The 20310-nt window shown below is 35.1% G+C and overlaps 1 protein-coding gene across 1 annotated transcript in view; it reads right to left on the bottom strand.

The window, feature by feature from the left end:
* PLXDC2 (plexin domain containing 2) overlaps positions 1-20310 on the bottom strand; it is a 426852-nt gene that overhangs the window by 188800 nt on the left and 217742 nt on the right. The window contains exon 3 of the mRNA XM_081299629.1: positions 17177-17323. Within this exon, the coding sequence (XP_081155755.1) occupies positions 17177-17323 (147 nt within the window). The remainder of the gene's footprint in view (positions 1-17176; positions 17324-20310) is intronic.

Here is a 20310-nt window from a genome sequence, read left to right as displayed (position 1 = left end):
CACACACACACATACATACATACACACACTTTCATGCATGTGAGTTTTTAAAAATAACTTTTGTGAAAATTAAAAACCACAATACAACAAAACACAGATCCTAGCTTTTGCTGTGTGCTTGAAATGATAATGAAGTAGCTATATTATTGCTAGGGAAAAAATAAGAAAACCACTGAATTACAACAACATGATCACCTGAAATAAAATAATCCAAAGAAAAAGTAATGAGCTGGTTTGTAGCCCAATAGTAAATACAAGCTACCTACAGGCTTTTATGTTAAAATTTCACAATTTCTACATTATATCTCTCCCAATACACAAATTAAAAAAAAAACAGAAAAAATGTATCTGTTGGAAGTTAGCTGTTTTCCATTTTCTATTTTGCAAATGATTGCTTTTTTTTTTATATCCATCAGAGATTTCTAATGACTTGGCGTGAAATTAATCATTCAAAATTTACAGTGACTTTCAATTAGGTTTTCTTTCCTTTTTAATGAAAGCCACATTTTCATAAAAAGGTTTCTTTTGTGCTGACTAATGGGGACAACCAAACCCATTTTCACTGCGGTACCTATAAAAGGTAGCCACTAATAACACAAAGATGAAAGCTGCAATAGCAAAATCATTCATCTCAAAGAAGTCAGAAATAATCTCATACAGGCGCTTGCTATACATATGGTTCTCCATCATTCCAATTTGCTTCCATGCTCATCAGTAAACTGGTAAAATTTACACCCTCAAGCATTCTCACCTCACTGCTGGAAATGAGTTGCTTTAAACATCTGTCATTAACAACCTCCATCAAGTACCACCAAAAGATGACCTAGAGAGAGATGACCTGAGTTTTCTTAGCCATTGCAACTATTTAAATTTGCTTCAAATTAGATAAAGATACATCAATACTGACATAAATTAAAGACGTTTTCTTGAGAAACAAATAGATTCTCAGAAAATTTACTAATACACCACCCTTGTATACAACAGGAATAACTGAAATGCTTCCCTGTTGAAGTGAGCAGTTTATCTTAGTTACTGCCATAACCTGCTGCACTCTGATACAGAATAGCAATGGCAATTTAGGAAGACGCTATCTTCTACATAGCTGTGAAATCCATGCATTTCTCTTCAGTCACTATTGACACTTGTCCCCCTGTGTAGTTACGATATGGTAGTTATTTCCTCATAACTTGTGTCTTGGCTCCAGTTCCCCTGAACCACACTGTCTGGTGTATCACTCCTCCTCTTCATATCATTCAGTCCAGAGTGTCATTGTCACTGGTAATGATATCAGCATAGTGAAAATCAGTTCTAAGACCCACCACTAACTGGCACCTGCCTCTTTGAAGCTTTCTCTTTTACGCTGCCTGCTCCAGCCAGGTGTAAAGGGCATCTCTTAGTTTCTTGCATCTGCCATTCTTAACCTTGAGCTCTTGTCGTTCCTCATGACATTTCTTCTTACTAGAATAGTCGCTCATCCTTGGTCAGTTATGGCTTCCATGCCGTCAAGCCTTGGTTTAGTTTGGGTTACCTCCCAAATCGACCCAGAAAGAAGGATTTAGGGAAAATATTCTTTTTAGAAAGCAATCCTAGAAGGTATTTGCTAAAGGATGTGGGAAACATGAGACAAAAAAAAAGTCAAATAAATAACAAGGTGTGTTACCATTATAGCCTCTTGAGAATCAGCCCCTGTAGAGGCATTAAGAAACAGCAGAGAAAACAACTTGAGATTGGAAATCGCTAGTATGTTACAAACAGCCTCCCACAGTTTCAGTATGGGGAAAAGTATCAATAGGAGCAGTAAATGCGAGATCACAGGGACTTTTTAGCTCAAGACATGTTCCGGATATCTCTCACCTAACATTCTCAACATACATGTACACATCTAAAGCACTGCATAAAGCTCATATTGCAACCACTTCAAAGGGAAAATCACTCATAATGAGTGGTTAAGAATGGCTCCATATAGCTCAGTTGATAGAGTGCTTGCTTTGCATGCAGAAGGCCCTGGGTTCAATCCCCAGCACCAGAAAATTTAAAGAAAAAAGAATGGCTCCAGTGGGAAACTAGAATATGCACCTAGGTATGGTGGATGTAAAGCAATGTTTTTTCTTAATTACTGAGATAATAAAACAAAGTGATGGGTCACATGTAAAGGGAAAATTTGGAAAGTTGTTATATCACCTAAAAACATACACATACATACACATGACACAGTTAAGCACTAGAACTTCAGGAAGCATTTGGAAACTAAATGTTTACATATTCAACATAATTACTTCTGCATAATCGATCACTACTTTGTCTCAGTGTGGCATGGAAGACATAAGTAAGGGGAATGTAAATGGGTGTTTTATTTGCTTGTTCATTCATCCAGTCAGCCATTGAACAACCATTTATTCATCACCTTGAATACACCAGGCACTGAGTTAGGCACTTTGTGGAGAACTGGAGTAAGTCTCACTGGGTCCCCTCAGTGATGGGAAAGAGCATCATTCATAGGTAAACAATACAACCATGCAAGGGAGAGTAAGAACAACAGAAGACAATGACCAAGAGCACAGGGCAATGGAATGGATCCTTTAAAAGAACCTGTCACAAGGGGAGTGAGAGCGGTATGTGAACATACATCAAGTAAAATTGAAAGAACTTACAAACATAAAGGTTTGGATTAAGTGGGGAAAATCTAGAATGAAGCAGACTTCTCACTTGTTGAATATGAACCACAATGCCATCAGCTGAGAAAGTAACTACAAAAAAAGAGCTATTAGGTTAGTTTTGAGAAAATTTGCTGAATTTTTTTTTGTTATATATCCTCTGATTATATACTAAAAATTAATTTAAAATGACCCCGTACTGTCTAGGAAACAAATACCTCTTCTACAACTAAAGAGGTTAACAGAGTCTTGGGCATTGCCACCAAAAGCCATAGCAAATAAAAAGAGACATCACAGAGAAACTATGGTGTAAATGACTGTGGATAACATTTTTAAAGCTCAAAAGTAACATGTGGAACATCATGAGAAACACAATAGAAGTGAGTAAAATTGTTACCTAGTTTCTTATGCTCCAGAGAAAGGGGTTAACTATTGGAAAATGGAGATGGTAATTTTGAGACAAGCAAAAGCAGTACTACTTTTTCACATGGTGCAGGCTAAATTTAGGGATATGGTTTGACAATCTGGTAGAATATACAGAGTCCAGGTGGTTTGATGTAAATTCATGGCAGCTATAGCTATATGTAATTGTGACCTTTAAAACCAGATGGTGCTTCCATGAAAATGTCCCATTGAACTTTCTGTTGGTCACAGACTATCATGTTGGGGGCCAAACGACTAGATTTCTAAGAGTGCCCTCATCCTTTTACCTCTTTTATGTATTTTTGATGCCCATTGCTATTCAGTTTTAGATTAATTATTATAATCTCCACTAATCTTTTAATACCATAAAATTATAATCCTAAACATACCCTTTTGTCATTTAACTTCTTTGCTTATTTCTCAGTAGTCTTACAAAGACAAATTAATTAATCAAAGCTTGCAAAACCTTGAAGATAGAAGCTTCTTAGTAAGAATTAAGAATCTAGAGTAACCATATTTATAATCCTCAAATCCATTTCCATTTTTTGTTTTAAGATAAAATAAAAGCTCAGTATAATAATATTACGTAGAGTAATAAAACTGTATATACTGGTTGGACCAAGTCGCTTTATTTCATCTTTATAAGCCATGATCCTGCTAAAAGCAACTACTGGGCAGAAAATCTAAGATAACAAAGGTTTTCATAATTGCTGATTTCATGGGATCATGATAGCATAAGATTTATAGAATACAGGGGTTATGAATATACTCAAAAATGAATAAATGCATTAATTATTAATTTTTGCAGACTTATGTTAAGCATCTATTTTTATTCATTTAAATAATATTCTGTTTGAGGGACACATGCTTGTCTCTTGAAAGAGTCAAATAGGTGTGACATTATTAATATTTTTGATAAAGAGAGATTTATGCTACTTTTTCAAAAAATAATTTCAAAAAGGAGATCAAATAAAATACTATTTTCAGTTCATTTCTTTATGCCCAGTGTAAAATTTGAGATGAATTGCAAAATTTAAGGAAAATACATTTGCTTTATTTACATGGATATTAAATACTGGATATTGCATGGATATAAAAGTACTCACTTATTTTTATGAAGGTTCATATCTCCAATAAATGTAAATGATTTCACAAACATTACATAAAACCATAATAAATCTAATTTAATTTGGTATGATATTTTCCTCTGAAATGCACTTCACAGTTAACTTTCTTGAAACTAAATAAGGTCCACATAAAATTCATTCACCTACAAATGCTAAGATTATTACAGTTTTATTCCTTTGCTAATCATGACACAGATGTTCCAATCTTCAAAGCAACTAAATGGAACTTTATTTTTAAAATTTCAATCATTATTTTCTAATTTTTGAAGGATCTAGCATAATTTTGGAATTGGAGAGAACTGAAATTATATTCCAACATTCTTATTTAGTAGTTTATATGATTTCATAAATTATTTAGCTGTCTTAAATGACAGTTCACTCTTCTGTGATGTGTAAGTAGACTTCTTTAAAAGCTTGTTAAAGGGATCAGATAACTGAATTATACCTGGACCTTTATAAACCCTCTGTAAATAATGGTTAACATTAAGTTAAGTTATGTATGTGAAGTTGCCTACCACTGCAATAATTATTTAAAACTAATTTTCTAAACAAAAATTGCCCTTATTTGATTCCTTAAACATAGCTATAAGTGATATGTTATGTGTTCTTTGTGATACACATATACATCATCACGACATTTAATAAAAAAGATAAAACCAATGCAGGGAAATCTCTAATCACATTGGTAACTAGACAATATATTTCTGAGCAATGCCATGATTCCTGCATTTTTGTTATGTTGAAATCATCATAACTACTGTACTTACTGGTGTTAGGAGAATGGGATCAGCATTTTCAGTGAAGAAATAAACCCTGGCAGGAATCACCTTAACACATGATGCAAGTTAGCACCATCACTAATTAGACATTCTGGCATCATTTATGTCTTCATCTATTTTCTACTGCTATAACAGAAAACCTGAGATAGCATAATATATAAAGAACAGAAAATCTTTTTTCTCATAGTTCTGGAGGTTGGGAAATCAACAGGCTGGCTTCTGGTGAGGGTATTCTTGCTGTATCATCCCATGATGAAAATCAAAAGGGCAATGGAATGTGTGTGAGAGTATGCGTGTGTGTATGTGTGTGTGTGTGTGTGAGAGAGAGAGAGAGAGAGAGAGAGAGAGAGAGAGAGAGAGAGAGAAACATACCAAATCCACATTTAGAGCAAACATATGATGACTAACCCACTCCTGCCATAATGGCATCCATTCAGGAGAGCACAGTCCCCATGACTTGGTCACTTCTTATTGGGCCCCATCTCCAAATACTGCAGCCTTAGGGAGTGAGTTCCATCATGTGGATGCTGGAGAACATATTCAAATCTTACCAATATACTTCATGATACAATGCATTAAAGAAAAAAAAAAAGAGACCATCTCCATTTCCTTCGTCCTAAAAGCATTTAATCATGAAGAAACAACAGAGACCCCAAATCTGGGACATTATACACAATAATTGGCCAATACTCTTCAAAACTTTAAGTTCATGAAAGACAAAGAGAGACAGAGGGACTGTCATAGATTAGAGGAGAAGAGAAAAGATGAATAAATGCAAAGTAGTTCCTATATTGGAGCCTGAATTTTTTTTAAAAAAGGATAATATGCGAATAACAAGCAAAATTAGAAAAAAGCCTGCAGAATAGTTAAGAGTATGGAAACTGCAGAATAGTTAAGAATATGGTACCAGTGTTAATGTCTTGGAATTAATCATTATACTGTGGATATATAGAGTATTAACATTTATGGAGCTAAGGGAATGTCTTGGAATGTTCTGGAAGCTTTTTATAATCTTAAAATCATTTCAAAGCAAAGCTTTACCAAAAACAAAACAAACAAACAAACAGACAAAAAGAGCTATATTAGGTAACAAAACCAAGATTTCAGTCTAAATATAATTGACTCCAAAACAGAGTCTTGACAACTACATATTCGTGTCTCCCTTCTATTATACTAGGTGATTCATCTCCCCTCCCGCCAATTCAGGCCTTTAATAACTGTGTTTTCTACTAGAATCATTAATATTTTCAGGCCTTCATGTTTGTGGTCCTGGTAGACATAACAATTTAATTGTTGGCACTTTATGCCCGCCTGTGGGTCAGCTGATGGCACTGCAGACATTCCTACATGTTTGCTGAATAGAAGAAGGAAAGCAAGAGCATGAATGTCCAGGATGCCCTAGGGACAGAAAATCTACTCAATTGCCCCATCACCTGTTTCTTACCCTGCTTTGTCCTAATTTCTCTTAAAACAAAGTAATAATGAAACAATTAGAAAGCACACAAATGCACAAGGTCAACACCACCAAAACAGAAAATCTGAGAAAAGCAAAGAGCCAGTTTCTCAAATCAAAAATATAGGGTCAGCTAGGTATGATGGCCCACTCTTATAATCTCAGCAGCTCAGGAGGCTGAGGCAGGAGGATGGTGAATTCAAAGCCAGTCTCAGCAATGTAGTGAGGTCCTAAGCAACTTAGGGAGACCCTGTCTCTAAAGAAAAATATTGAAATGGCTGAGGATATGGCCCAGTGGTTCAGCACCTCTGGATACAGTCCCCAATATCCACCAACCAGAAAGCAAAACCAAAACAAAATAAACAAACAACAACAACAACAACAGCACAGGCTGCGCCACACCATTTGGGTGCCACCTCAGCCTGGTGGTAAAGTGTGCTCACTTTGATCATCAATGATTGCCCAGCCTCCATTACTCAATTTTTTTTTTTTTTTTTTGGATATTAGGGTATCAGAGGCTTCCATTTTTTCAAGGACAGAGCCAGGGGTTTATTTTCTGAACTTTAAAAGCCATTTATTTTCTTTTCAAAATTTCTCATTGGTAATTGTGACTTTCTATCAAAAAAAAAAAAAAAATAACTGGAATAACTTCACTTAAAAGTAATATAAATTTCCAGGTAGTTGAATGGTATAAATATAAGTGCAATCATGTGCAGCCTTATATTTCATCAGCCACAGACCATCAACACAAAAATGGTCCCTAAGATTAAGCCATTTAACTTTGTTGCAAATACACTACATTGTTGGCACAATGACAAATTTATCTGAGGACACATTTCACAGAATAATTCCCTTTGTTCAGTGATGCATGACTAAATAGACCCATGGATGGAAAAAAATGTAAATTGGTAGGTTTCTACAACAAGCAAATATTAGAAAGGATAAAACATGGGGAGGCAGGTAAGTACGGACTAGAGCATTGCAAACTTCTTTTGCTATTATTTTGTGTAAAGTAAGAACCTGCTTCCAGGTCATAAATGAGCCTCTGGGAGTCGATAATAAAATAGTGCAGTGGGCAGGATAATTAGTAATGCTTTTACCATGTAGGTTTTGAAAAGAAAAAAAAAATGGAATTCTAACCAATTCTCACACTCTGGGAAGAGTCAACAGGACATGGGTCATTAATCCAGTGACTGAAAACACTGGAAACCCTAATTAAAAGATCAAAATGTTCATGGAAAAGAGCTAATCAATATGCAAATATACAGACAGGGAACTGGCTACTTCTTTCCCAAACACAGTCCATCAATGGCATTGATTTTCTGAGTTGGAGATTCTAACCTGATCAGCACTTTTTTTCAGAGCAGAGCTAAACATTTAATCAGCCCCACCTATGGAATGACCCTCTTCAAAGGAATATTCATACAGTGGACAACAAAATGTAAACATTTTGATGTTACCTGATGCTAGCTCCTCTAGACTTGAGATGAAGTGAACCCTTACCATATCTCACCTTGCATGGTTCTCAGCAAGGTGAGACTCTGTGAAAATTCTTGCCTATGCTTGCAAATCATTCAAATTAGCAAGGGGAATATTTACTATCAGGCAAAATTCAGAGAATCACTGTTCAAGAGAAAGTGCATCAGAATTTTATAAAGTTACTTCTGGATTTTTCCCACTGCTCTAGTAGCCAGGTAGTGGACTTCCCCAGGCTTCTGAAATCTGAGTGTGCAAATGAATCACTTAGGGCTCTGGTTCAAATTCAGATTCACATGGTGAGGTGGTGGTGGTTTGAAATCCTGCATTTCTAACAAACCCTCAAGGCTGCTTACTCTCCCTCTGGCCTCTGGATTCTAAGGCTCTATGTAATATAAATGGACTTTGAAGCTCTAAAACCATTGCTTTAAGAAAACTCTGGCAAGTGTGACATGGGTTAAAAAGCTGAATAGATTCGTTTCTGGATAACATCATCTCACTTTATTTATTTGGTGGCACTTACATGGCCCAGAATTTTCCATCAAAGGAACTGAAGTGTAGAGGTACCTACTAGCCAAGCACCTTTAAAGCAATGACTTGCAAAACCTTTTTTCAGCCTGAGTACACATGGGGGATGTGGCAGTTTTGTTACTTCCTTGGCCAGTGATCCTCAAACAGGGCAGAGCAGCAAAATATTCCTATGAGTTTATCATTTACACCTTGAAAAAATCCTTCCTGTCCTCAGTTGATAATAATCTTTTCTTCAGGGAACACACTCTCTAATTTTCAGTCAGTGACAAATGATTGTTTTAAAATTAAACATTTGCATGATGATAATTATTATGAACATCTTTAACATGGTACCATGTGCTATTTCAATGTCGTATAAATGTTAAACCATTGAACCCTAATGATCACCTTGGGAGGCAAATGCTGTTATAATTTCCATTTAACAGATGAGGAAAGTGATGAGGAAAGAGTAAATGACATGTTCAAGGTCACATAGCTAGTAGTTGGCAAAGTAGAGACTCAAATCCAAGCATTGTGGTTCTAGGTCTCTGTGTATCAAGAGTTCAGCTAGCTACCCATCGACTGAGAAAAGGTGAGTGACATTTATCTATTGACATTTTCTCCAAAGCTCTAATGGATAACAGAGAATATATTAGATTACCTTGTATGACTCTCCATTTTTATAAAAAAGGTGTCCATCCTCCTCAAATGGAGAAATGAGATTCAATTGCCATGAAATATGATGAAATCAAGTATGATTTTTTTCTTTTTTAATAAGGTAAATTCTTATTTTGGGAAATTGATACTTTGCTAGATGCATACAAATTAATCACTGTGGATTTCATAGGCATCAATCTTCAAGGCTCCCTAAAGATCCCTTCAGGTCTAAAATTTGATTCCTGACTTCAGGAAAAGTTACAAGGGTAACTTAAATGAATAGTAACATATATCTACTTATGTATTAATGTTAAATAGATATTTGTACTAAATTTGTCATTTTAAGGTACAAAGCCCGTTTCTCTGGCACAAAGAGAAATAAAATCCACTTATTATAATCATGTTAGTTTTGTGGAAGAAAAAAAAAGACAGAGCCTTTTCCCTAATAGGCGATCAAATAATAGTCTGGACAGAGCAAATGCATCTCAAAATTGGTAAATGAGTTAAGTCTAGCAATAATAGTAAAATGAATCAGTGATAGGACTTATAAATATTTAATTACAAAGTAGTGCCATAACATCTCATTAAAATCTACTGTTATGTAGTGGGCAGGACAGACATAAATATCATAATCATTTAGTAAAGAAAAAAAAAAGAGACCTTTCTCAAGGTCTCATAGATTATAATGACCTTAAATTTGGATCTTATGGTATCTTGCTTTTGATCCCTTGTTACTTTTAAACAACTAAACTGGTTATCACTTTTGAAATTTACAGCTGTTTCCTAGGAGGTTGAAGAATAGACTGAGCTTATTAAATATTAGAAAAAAAAATCCATTGACGTTTATAACTTTGGGAATTACCTGAGTATTTAGAGTTCGATAAGAATAAAAATATAAATAGTATTGAAAAAATATTGCATTATATTATAACAAGTACATTTCTGCTATAGATTGGGTGTGGAATGTCTCCTCAAGTGACAAAGTGACAAAGGCTTGGTACTCAGATGGGCCCTATGAGAGATTATGGAAATTGTTAAGAGGTTGGGCCTTACTGGTAGAGAGGAATAAAGTCTTTGGAGGCATGACCTCAAAGGGCATAATGGGTGGGACAAGACCACTACCCCAGATTACAACCTTTGGCTAAAGTTTGTTATTTTTGGCTGTCTGAATGGAAGGCTCCACTCAAACTTGGATGGCCATATACTCTGTTGTTAACCCAGGTTTCCTTGACTACTGTAACATTAGAACCTCAACTAATTGTTGTGAACCCAAGCAATTATTTTGTTTTAAGAAACAAGTAAAGGAAAAACTCAAGTTAACAACACATTTCATCATCCCATTATGAAAACAAGAAAGTTGTATACTTTCAACTGAGTCAGAGAAAGAGAACAATCCAGGGGGACTCTTCAATGAAAGATTAGTTCCCCATCAAAATAGTATAAAAACCCCCAGACAGAGAGCCACCCATGAGACCTTCTTTGGAACCTCTCCTGTGCTATGAAAACTCTCCTTACTTGCTTCTAATAAATTTGCTACTGAATTCTCACCCTCCCTCATCTGCATACTTCATTCTTTGGGAGCCTGAGACAAGAACTCCCCAGTGCTCACCTGATTCTGTTACAATGGGACTCCAGGTCCTTCTTATTCCTTGTTTTTTTTTTTTTTTTTTTTTCCTAGCCCTCAGCAGATGAGCAGTGTCCTCCACTGCAGCTCCTACCATGATGTCCGGCCTCACCACAACCCCCAAACCAACTGAGTCCACCAATAATATTCAGTGCACTGAAACCATGAGGCAAACCAAACCATTCCTCTTTATAAGAATATTGTCTTAGGTATCTTGTTACAGTGATGGAAAACTGATGAAAATAATTTCTTTATGTATTTAAGAATCTTATTTAACCATTAAGCTATAGAGACACATGCATATACATAAGTGATCCCAGTCTGTCATTCAATTAGAGAATACTCCGACAAACAATGGAAATGAGGCCAGGTTGATGAAAGGTGGGTGTATTACTGGAAATGAAGCAACAGCAAGATTATTCAACCAATTAAAAATAAAAAATAAATAAAAGCAACCAACTTAGATGCTGTAAGCAGAACTCAGAGAAAAATGTGTGGTCTAGACAATAGCTTAATAGAAATAACAAATCAAATTTTCTTTCAAGTTAATTGTTTAGAAAAATAAGCCATATCAACAGATTTTTTTGATGCACGGAAAAAAAAGTTGAAATGCTGCAATATTAGAAAATAATCAACTAAAGTCACCAGATGCAGTCAAGTTTAGCTCTCTGAACATAAGCATTATGCAAATGTAAGACTAGTGGGAATGCTAATTGAAGCAATATTTTCCTGAAGGTGTGAAAGAAAACAACTCCAGAAAACTTAACTTTTGTAATGAAGATTTATGTGTACATTCAAGAGTCAGAGAACTTCATCAAGGACAATTTAAAAAAATTGAAACAACCACCACATCCAATTTAAAAATTTGAAACAATCACCACGTCAAAATTGATACCAGTTTCATCAAACGCTTTACCTGTATTATGATAAAGAGAGTGAGATTGACGAAGAGGAGTGCTTCAAAGATTTTATTTTGCAGGTGTTCTTTATTTAAAGAATCAATCTACCCACTGACATGGAGAAAGAATAATAATTTAAAAAAATAAGCCAGAGGATGTTTATGTCTGGAAAAGAACACATCAGCAATTGCTTGGCCACAAATAATACATATGCATATAGATATTAATCTATATCATCTATATCAACTATGTCCATCCATCTATCTGACCATTGACTGTATACTTATATCCCATCCATTCATCCATTTCTATCTATCTCTCTGAATGACTTCCTTGACTATGTCAAATTCCTCTAGCTGCCTTCTCCACCAGGCCTCAACCTTCAGACTTATTTGGTGTCAATTTTGACATCACTCCATTTTAGCAAAAGCCCTAAGTCATTTTAGCAAGAATTCCCCTCCATCATATCTGATTACCTTCTGACAAACATTCTTTGGTTGGCCAAACTCTAGTCAGGTTTCTGAAAGTTCTGCTAGGCCCATCTGTGTACTTACACATAAAATCCAGTTTTAGCAAAAAATGCCACCAACAAAAACTCAGCTGTGTTAGTTTGCAAGAACCCACCCCCCCATCCTTACCCTCAATAACTTATCAGGTTCCTTATCCTCCACTATATTTAAGGTGATGTCTGATCACCCTAGCCTGGCTTCAGCAAGAATTCCACGGGTCAGTTTAGCTGGTGTTCCCTTTACTCCTGGATGTTACTTTTTGGTAATTTTCTGTCTACTGACACCCACTCTCTGCTCCTTGGCTAAAAATCCCTACTTGCCCATGCTATGTTCAGAATTGAGCACAGTTCTATAGCTATACCTCTTCCCATTGTGAATAAAATTAGCACTGAGCAAAATTAGTCTGGACTGCTTTAACTACTGTTAGGCTCTGGCTTTCCTTTGACATGGTTGATCACTATTATTGTAAAGAATTAGGTTTTTCAAATAACCTTGCTCTACAATATCATATTCTTCCCCGGTTTTTCAGTGTGCTTTCATAACATATTTCATTTTTATTCTCAGGATAGCACTGGGGTAGAGGGAGTCAAGACAGGCATTTTTACCCCTTACTAACAAGTTATAAAATTGAGTTGCAGAGAGGCCAGAATCCAAGATAATAAGTGTTGGAGCCAATGTCTTATCACTTCTAACCCCAGATTCCTTCTATTGGGACAGGGATAGTTCTCTGGGAGCTGTGAATCAGAATATCACTGGCAGTTTCAGAAGACATAATAATTCTAATATGTCCAACTTTGTGATCATCGATAAGTTAAATAATATGGATATAGAAGTACAGAGGAAAAATCACAAAACTGTGGACTAGAAAAGATCCAGAGAGAGGAAAAGAAACAAGACCAGGCTGGTTTTCAGGTTTATAGTCAAAACTTCTAGATCTGCAACCTGATAACTGTCATGTCTTTGAATGAAGAACAAAGTACTCAAATAATTATAAGAATTTTCATATAAAATGCCTGCCTTATTGCTTGCCATATGGGAAGGACTCTTAGAAATTTTTCACTTTCCTTTCTTTATGTAGTCATACTCCTTGCTTCAATTTGTCAATTGCCAAACTAGATTTTAACATCTGCTTTTTCTGCAATAGTGATTTAAGAAATGCTATTTAAACAAAAAGAACAATGGACAGATTTAAAGGAACATAAAATAAAATTCTGGGATGTATGTGTGTAACCTAAGTACTAAGGATTATAATTCACATTATAAAAAGGGAAGAGAGAAAGAAACTCAATGTGTTTTGGCATGGCAGACATGTGAATAAAATGATTTCTATGATTTGCTCTGCTCTGGAAAGATAGTAATGTGGATGGGGAGACTCTGACTTTATTTCTACCCTTGTCTTTCTGCAATATTAATCCAAGGTTCCAAAAGACTGTTTGGACCACAGTTAATAGATAACAAAGATAGAGGAGGAGTTTTTCTCTAAACTATCCTGCTCCCAAGGAGACATTCTCCTACACCCTATTCTCACCCATTCCTAAGGAGACAGTGGGAAGCTGGAGAGTCACCTCTTGGGGGAGGTAAATTTTCCTGCTTTCTCCTGCCACCTCTTGCTCACAGAGAGCTGGATTGGTTAGCTACCCCTGGGTCTTTCTCTAACCAAATCTTTTCTTACAGTCTAATCTGTTGACAGAATGCATGCCCCTGAGCACACAAATTACATCAATTGGTGATAAGATTTGAGAAACATCCCCCTTCTTTTCCTGAGGGAAAATAATTTAAATCCTGTTTCCAGCCAAATTAGGAGAGAGCTTTGCATCAAGAATTTTGTCTATTAAGAAATAAGCAAACCTAATCAATAAAGTGGACCCATGTTGCCCATTTAACATTTTTTTTTCCTGTGCTTAAGGCATTCAGTAACATCAAAGGGAAGAGTAGCTATGGTTTTGTGCACATGCCATGTGTACGTGTGTGTGTGTGTGTGTGTGTGTGTGTGTGTGTGATGTGTCCAAGGAAGAGCATGTATGAGGGCCGTACTGAGCCCTCTGGCCATGTGACTACTCTAATATTACAATTCTGTCATCATCTCTAACAACCTGATTCATTTGGAGGAAGGAATAATGAAAATGGATTAGAGAGCCAGGCAGGGCTTGAACAGTGGGGTGGTCAACCGTGGAAGTATTGAAACATGGATTTCTCTGTACAACTCTGGAAGCTCAGACAAATTATTAAAGAGAAAATGTGCTTAGGAAATTTTTAAAAAATTCTAGTAAGTAAATTTATTAAAATTTTAAGATATATAATTTATTTAAATGTAGGTTTCCAAGATTTTTATGAATAAAAAAGAAAAAAAGAAAGGAAACTAAGTCATTATATCATATTGCAATAAATCAAAGTGTGTGTCTGAACGTGCCTGGGTGTGTTTTTGTGCTTGGGTATGCTTGTAAGTGTGCTTTGTGTGCATGTGTATGGGTACTTCTATAGGTATGACAAAGTGGGTATAGAACTGATTTATAACACTAAAAAATTAGCTTCAATACACATGAAAACCCAGCCACATCAACATTTATCGCAGCTCAATTCACAATAGTTAAACTATGAAATCAACCTAGGTGCCTTTCAACAGATGAATGAATTAAGAAAAATGTTGTACATGCATACAATGGAATATTAGTCAGCCCTAAAGAAGAATAAAATTATGGCATTTAATGGTAAATGGATAGGGCTAGAGAATATTACGTTAAGCTAAATAAGCCAATCCCAAAGAACCAAAGACCAAATGTTTTCTCTGATATGTGGATGCTAATTCACCACAAGGGTGGGACTTAGGGAAGAATAGAGGCACTCTGGATTTGGCAGAGGGGAGTGAAGGGAGGGGAGATAATCTGAGGGTAGGAAGGATAGTAGAATGAATCAGACATTATTACCTTATGTGCCTATAATTACATAACTGGTGTGATTATATACCATGTAAAACCAGAAGAATGAGAATTTATACTCCATTTATATGCATTCTACTGTCATTGATAACTAATTACAGCAAGTTTAAAAAATACACATGAAAAAGCAAGAAATCAAGGAACAACAATGACAGGGTAACTCAAAGAAAGGTTTCTAACAATTATATTAAAAATCAATGCATGGAATACCAGAAACATTACATTACAAGAAGAATATCCTTCTATTTCTGTTTAGGCCTGCCTTAGGATTTGAAGGCAACCATGTCACTCCCACAGGAACAAAAAGAATGAATGGATCCTCTAAATCATCATAACTCTTCCTGAGACAACCAGAAAACTGAGGTCGAGACAACCAAAAAAACCTATCTCAGAGAGAGGAAAAAATAAATCTCTTTAAGAACAGACAAGACACACAATCTTCCTTAGTTTTGGGAAAGCAGAGAACACACTGATGGCCTTATCAGTGTGTAAGAAGAGATCAGCTCACATTTTAACTGATGAACTTTCCTCTGCCTGTAGCTATCACCCACAGTGACTGACACCCAGACTAGACTGCATCATAGAATCCCCACTTGGACAACTAAACATTCAAACTCCAGGAAGTGTGTTTTACACTAGTAGGCACTGTCTTATAATGGGAAGGCAGCCAATTACAACAAATTCTGGGTTGGCATTGTCCTAATCTTAATTTTCTCATTTTTTAAAAAATTTTTTCTTTTAAAGATCTGCTCTAAATCACACAGTGATTCATTTCTGAATCTATCATCTTGCTTGGGGTTGCCTGGCAAAAAAAAAAAAAAAAAAAATGTGCTCTACATTGAAAGTTCTATGACTCATCAGGGAGAACTATAATTAATTTCCATTTAACTCTTTCAAGCTGATCTCCTAGCAGAGGAATATCTGTATATAAACAATGAAGTCTATTGTCAATTTTTTTATATTGAACATTTATGAAATCAATGCCTTTCTAAATAACTTCAACCACTGGCTCCATTAATTCTACCTTTATATCAATAATGATAATAGCATCCAGGAGGCTAAATTCCCTTTGTTTTCACTTGAAGCCATACTAAACTGAAGATGATGTGCCAAAGGAAACTTGAAAATGCTAAATTAGGCATCTAATAAAAAATGATGACCAAAGTGCATTCCATGATCAAAATGTGACCAATTTTACACACACATTTTGAGCAAGGGCTTGACCATATGCATGACCATCCCAACTTCACTACTTACTAGCTGGACATTTGGGTAGGTTCTCTGACATTTCCAAGACTTAGTTCTCAGATCTGCAGTAACTAAATGTTAGTAATATTTAAATCATAGGATTATTGCAGAGATTGAAAGAGGCTGGCACACAGGATAGGATATCTATTACTGTATAAGGTCAGTAGATATATTGGCTGGTATGAATATTTTCTTTTATCTCTGCTTAACAGATGCCAAAGCAGTTACTTAGAATAGCTAAATTATTTATTGAAGGAAACAAGGCCAGTAAATAAGGGGCCCAGGCTTACAATGATCATATTAATGCCTTCCAGATTTTAGTCTTTCCCTTTATATTGAACTTTTTCATTTAAACCTATTATTTGGTCTACATATGTTATTTAAATCTCTAATGATTTTGGTTAAATCTTTTCCAAAACCAAGAACAGTAAAACCACATCAAATGGAAGCCAACCAAAGTCAAGTCATTTTTTTTAACCTTTATTTTATTTATTTATTTTTATGTGGTGCTAAGAATCGAACTCAGGGCCTTGCACATGCTAAGCAAGTGCTATACCACTGAGCCACAATACCAGCCCCCAAAGTCAAGTAATTTTTAAAAATAGTTCCATTGACTCATGAATTATAAAATTAAAAATAATAGAAGGTGAACTTTAATTTTGAATCCCTGATCAAAGGTTGGTTCAACTAATGGTGGCAATACAAAACAATCCTCTTACTGTCTTTAATATTTTTATGCAGTTATTGATGTATATTGCAGTTACAGAACTGAAAACATTTGGAAAATGATCACACAGACCAGGCCATATACCAATTCATATGCCAATTAATCCAACAAACTTTGTAGCGGAACAAAAGAAACCCTAATGCCAAACACTTACTGCAGCTTGCCGATGAGTATTGGAGAGTATTCCATGAATCTTCACTTTGTCTTTCTCCATTTGGTCTATGTTCACCCACAAATCCCGGCTGGCAGAGTCAGATGGGCCATATATCCGAGATATATAGTAATTGTGATCTGTATCCTCCTGAAGAATAAAGAAGAATTTATATCAAGAACTGAAATATTGTTCCTAAAATTCTCTTTAAAAATTCTATTGATATTAGTAGTTTTAGTAGTCTTCAAAAGAGCAAAATACTATTTAATCATAAAGAAAGTGAATTAAGATGATGAAAATAATATACAAAAAATTAGCCATCCTCTTTAGGAGTCACTGTTAAGTAATAAAACTTACAGCCAAATATATTTTCTCTGTACAGCTGTCTTTTCTACCACAATAATATTGAATCTGATTGCTGCCCAAACAAAAGACATCTTTTTTAGAAATATTTACTAGAAGTCTGAGCTATAACTACTATTGAATGACAACAAATTGAAATTTCTTTTCTTTAAAAATAAGCTTATAGCAAGGCCTGTGTTCAGTTAATGGCTCTAAAAAATTAAAGAATATGCATTTCCCTTTAATCTGGGTTATTAATTTCTTATTTGGATCCTCATTATTAGCATCACCATGGTGTCTTTCACAAAGCTTTTATTTTTTGTTTCCCACTCAATAAATCGATTAAAATGTTTAAAAAAGTAATTTTGATGAGGAACATCCAGAACAAATCATACAATTCTTGGCTAATTATGATTGCATTTTTTTAACCATAAAAACACAATTGTGCTTATCAATTTGAGAAGTCCCTAAATAGAATACACCTGAAGACATTTGGATAAATGTAAGAAAAATGTTGATTGAATTGAAAGACTATGATTTGAATAATAAAGATTGGGATATCGGTTCTTCCCAATGCATTTATTAAGTGCTAATGAAATAAATTACAAGTATTTTTGAAATTTGATCTAAACAAAAATCCTATATACTTTATCAGAAGTCATTTTATATATATATATATATATATATATATATATATATATATACATGCACTATATATATATATACACATATGTAAATAATATAATTGACTACAGAAAGGAAAAGAATATTCTACATAGTATTCTAAAGGGATTTTTGCCTCTTGACTAAAATAAATCATAGGACCCCAATGCAAAGGTAGAGAACGGTGATTTAGATGTTAAAAGAGAGGGAACTTTTTTCTTCCTTGATAAACATTATAGGTAAACCTCCAACCAGACTTTGGGTATTGCATTCAAATGTTGTGTATGCCCACATGGAAGAAAAAGAAAGTCAGCAGAGAAAGAAGAAAAAATATGAGAAGAGAGCAGGAATAGGATGCCAGGCAGCCCAAGGGAGCTTCCAAATCTTTGTGGGCTTTCAATCCCTGCCTTTTAGAACATCATGGCACTGACTCTAATCCTTTGGGTTCTGTGAGACAAAGAGCATGGCATTTTGTGCCTTCATATTCAGCCCTCCTTGCTGTCCTGTGCTTCACCACTGGAACATCAGGTTTGAATAACAAGGAAGGTGGGCACCTTCCTTGATATGAGTACACACCACTTTGCACATGTGCTAAGAGAGGCCTATGGGCAAGATGCTCAAGAGCTTAGGTAGGGAGGAAATAACTTCCATTATCCAGACTACTGAGATATGTATATGGGAGACTTGGAAGTGCTACCTGTTTTGCTGCCACGTGGAGGCCCTACCAGAAGATACAGCAACACATACAAATACATAGAATAATAAACATGGCAAAGGAAAAGCCAGCTCTCTGATCAAGTGTATCTAAGTGTGCTCTACTGCTGAACCTGTTCAATCTCTTTTACTTTTAAATCACCCGAGGTTATGTGATTGTCAACGAAAGGAATCCTTGCTGAAAACCAGCTTTCTCTTACTTGAAACCAAACTTCAGCAAGGTTGATTAAGGCAACTTGAACAGATTTATAAGTCTGCATGACAAACATCTCTCATTTAATTCTAGTATTTCTAGGTAATCACACAGCAGAAATGGAAGCTTGTATAAAACTTGCCAGAAATCATCAGGGGGGAATAACAAAAGATGTTTCATTTAATTTTAAATGAGTGGTATGGAAGAATGGCTTTCAACATTGAGTTGCAATAAAAAAATTAAAATATTTTATTGCTATTGCTGGTATTATTATAAAGAGTTCAGCAGCACTAAGGTAAAGGATATAATATTTAGGCAAATTAAAAAATATATTTTATGATGCTGCCAAATTCTCATATAATTACTAACTCATAAAATTTCCAACTTGCAGAATAGAATTCAGTATAAATTTTAAAGTCAATATTAGTAAAAAAAAAAAAGTAGCAATTTTTCTTAATCCCTGAATCTCTGCAATGAGTCAATAGTCTTGAAATTATCATAAAGAATACCATTGTATTAAAATAATGAATTATATGCAATATGCACATAAACCTTTATCCAATTACAATGAATTTCACTCACATGGCTATGTGAAGATACACTTCCATGTTTTACTTAAATCAGAGCTGCCCAAACCAATATCCCATCTTTGAACATATTGAAAAACTGAAGACTAGAACTTGGTATTTGATTTTTCTATCCCAAGCTTGCCAAGTTGTCATAGCAACTTTTTTTCCAAGACAGAGACAACTTACTGTTTACCTAACAATGTAGACATACAAATTGTGAAATTCCAGAGAGGTGTTCGGCTCAGATATTCAGAAAAGCCATACACCAGACATCTACCCAAATGTGATATTTTAGCACTGCTAAATTATTCGAAACACATCTTATTCTTTTTTAGGAGTAATGGTATTTAAAGAGTTGTCAAAAGCCATTCTGGACACAAAGATTTTTATTTTCTATTTGAAAGCAAACTATTTCTAATACCAAAGAATATAAAACAAAACACTACTGTGATAGGCCCAGTTGCCAATTCATTTTAGAAACTAACTGCTACTGAAAGTAGATGGCACAGTGGGTGATGAAAATCCTATCAATTCAGGTTTCTCAAAAATGCCTGGAAATGTGCAGCTGTAGAGGAACAGAAGACATAAACCAAAGATACAGAAGGCAAATCATCTGTTAATCAGGCTACTTGATTTCTACTGCAAATGATCTCTTC

Source organism: Spermophilus citellus (genome assembly GCF_964194105.1).
Source record: "Spermophilus citellus genome assembly, chromosome: 6".
In the NCBI taxonomy this organism is placed as follows: domain Eukaryota; kingdom Metazoa; phylum Chordata; class Mammalia; order Rodentia; family Sciuridae; genus Spermophilus; species Spermophilus citellus.
Note: the sequence above shows the minus strand (reverse complement) of the source record. Positions and strands in the feature narration are given on the sequence as shown.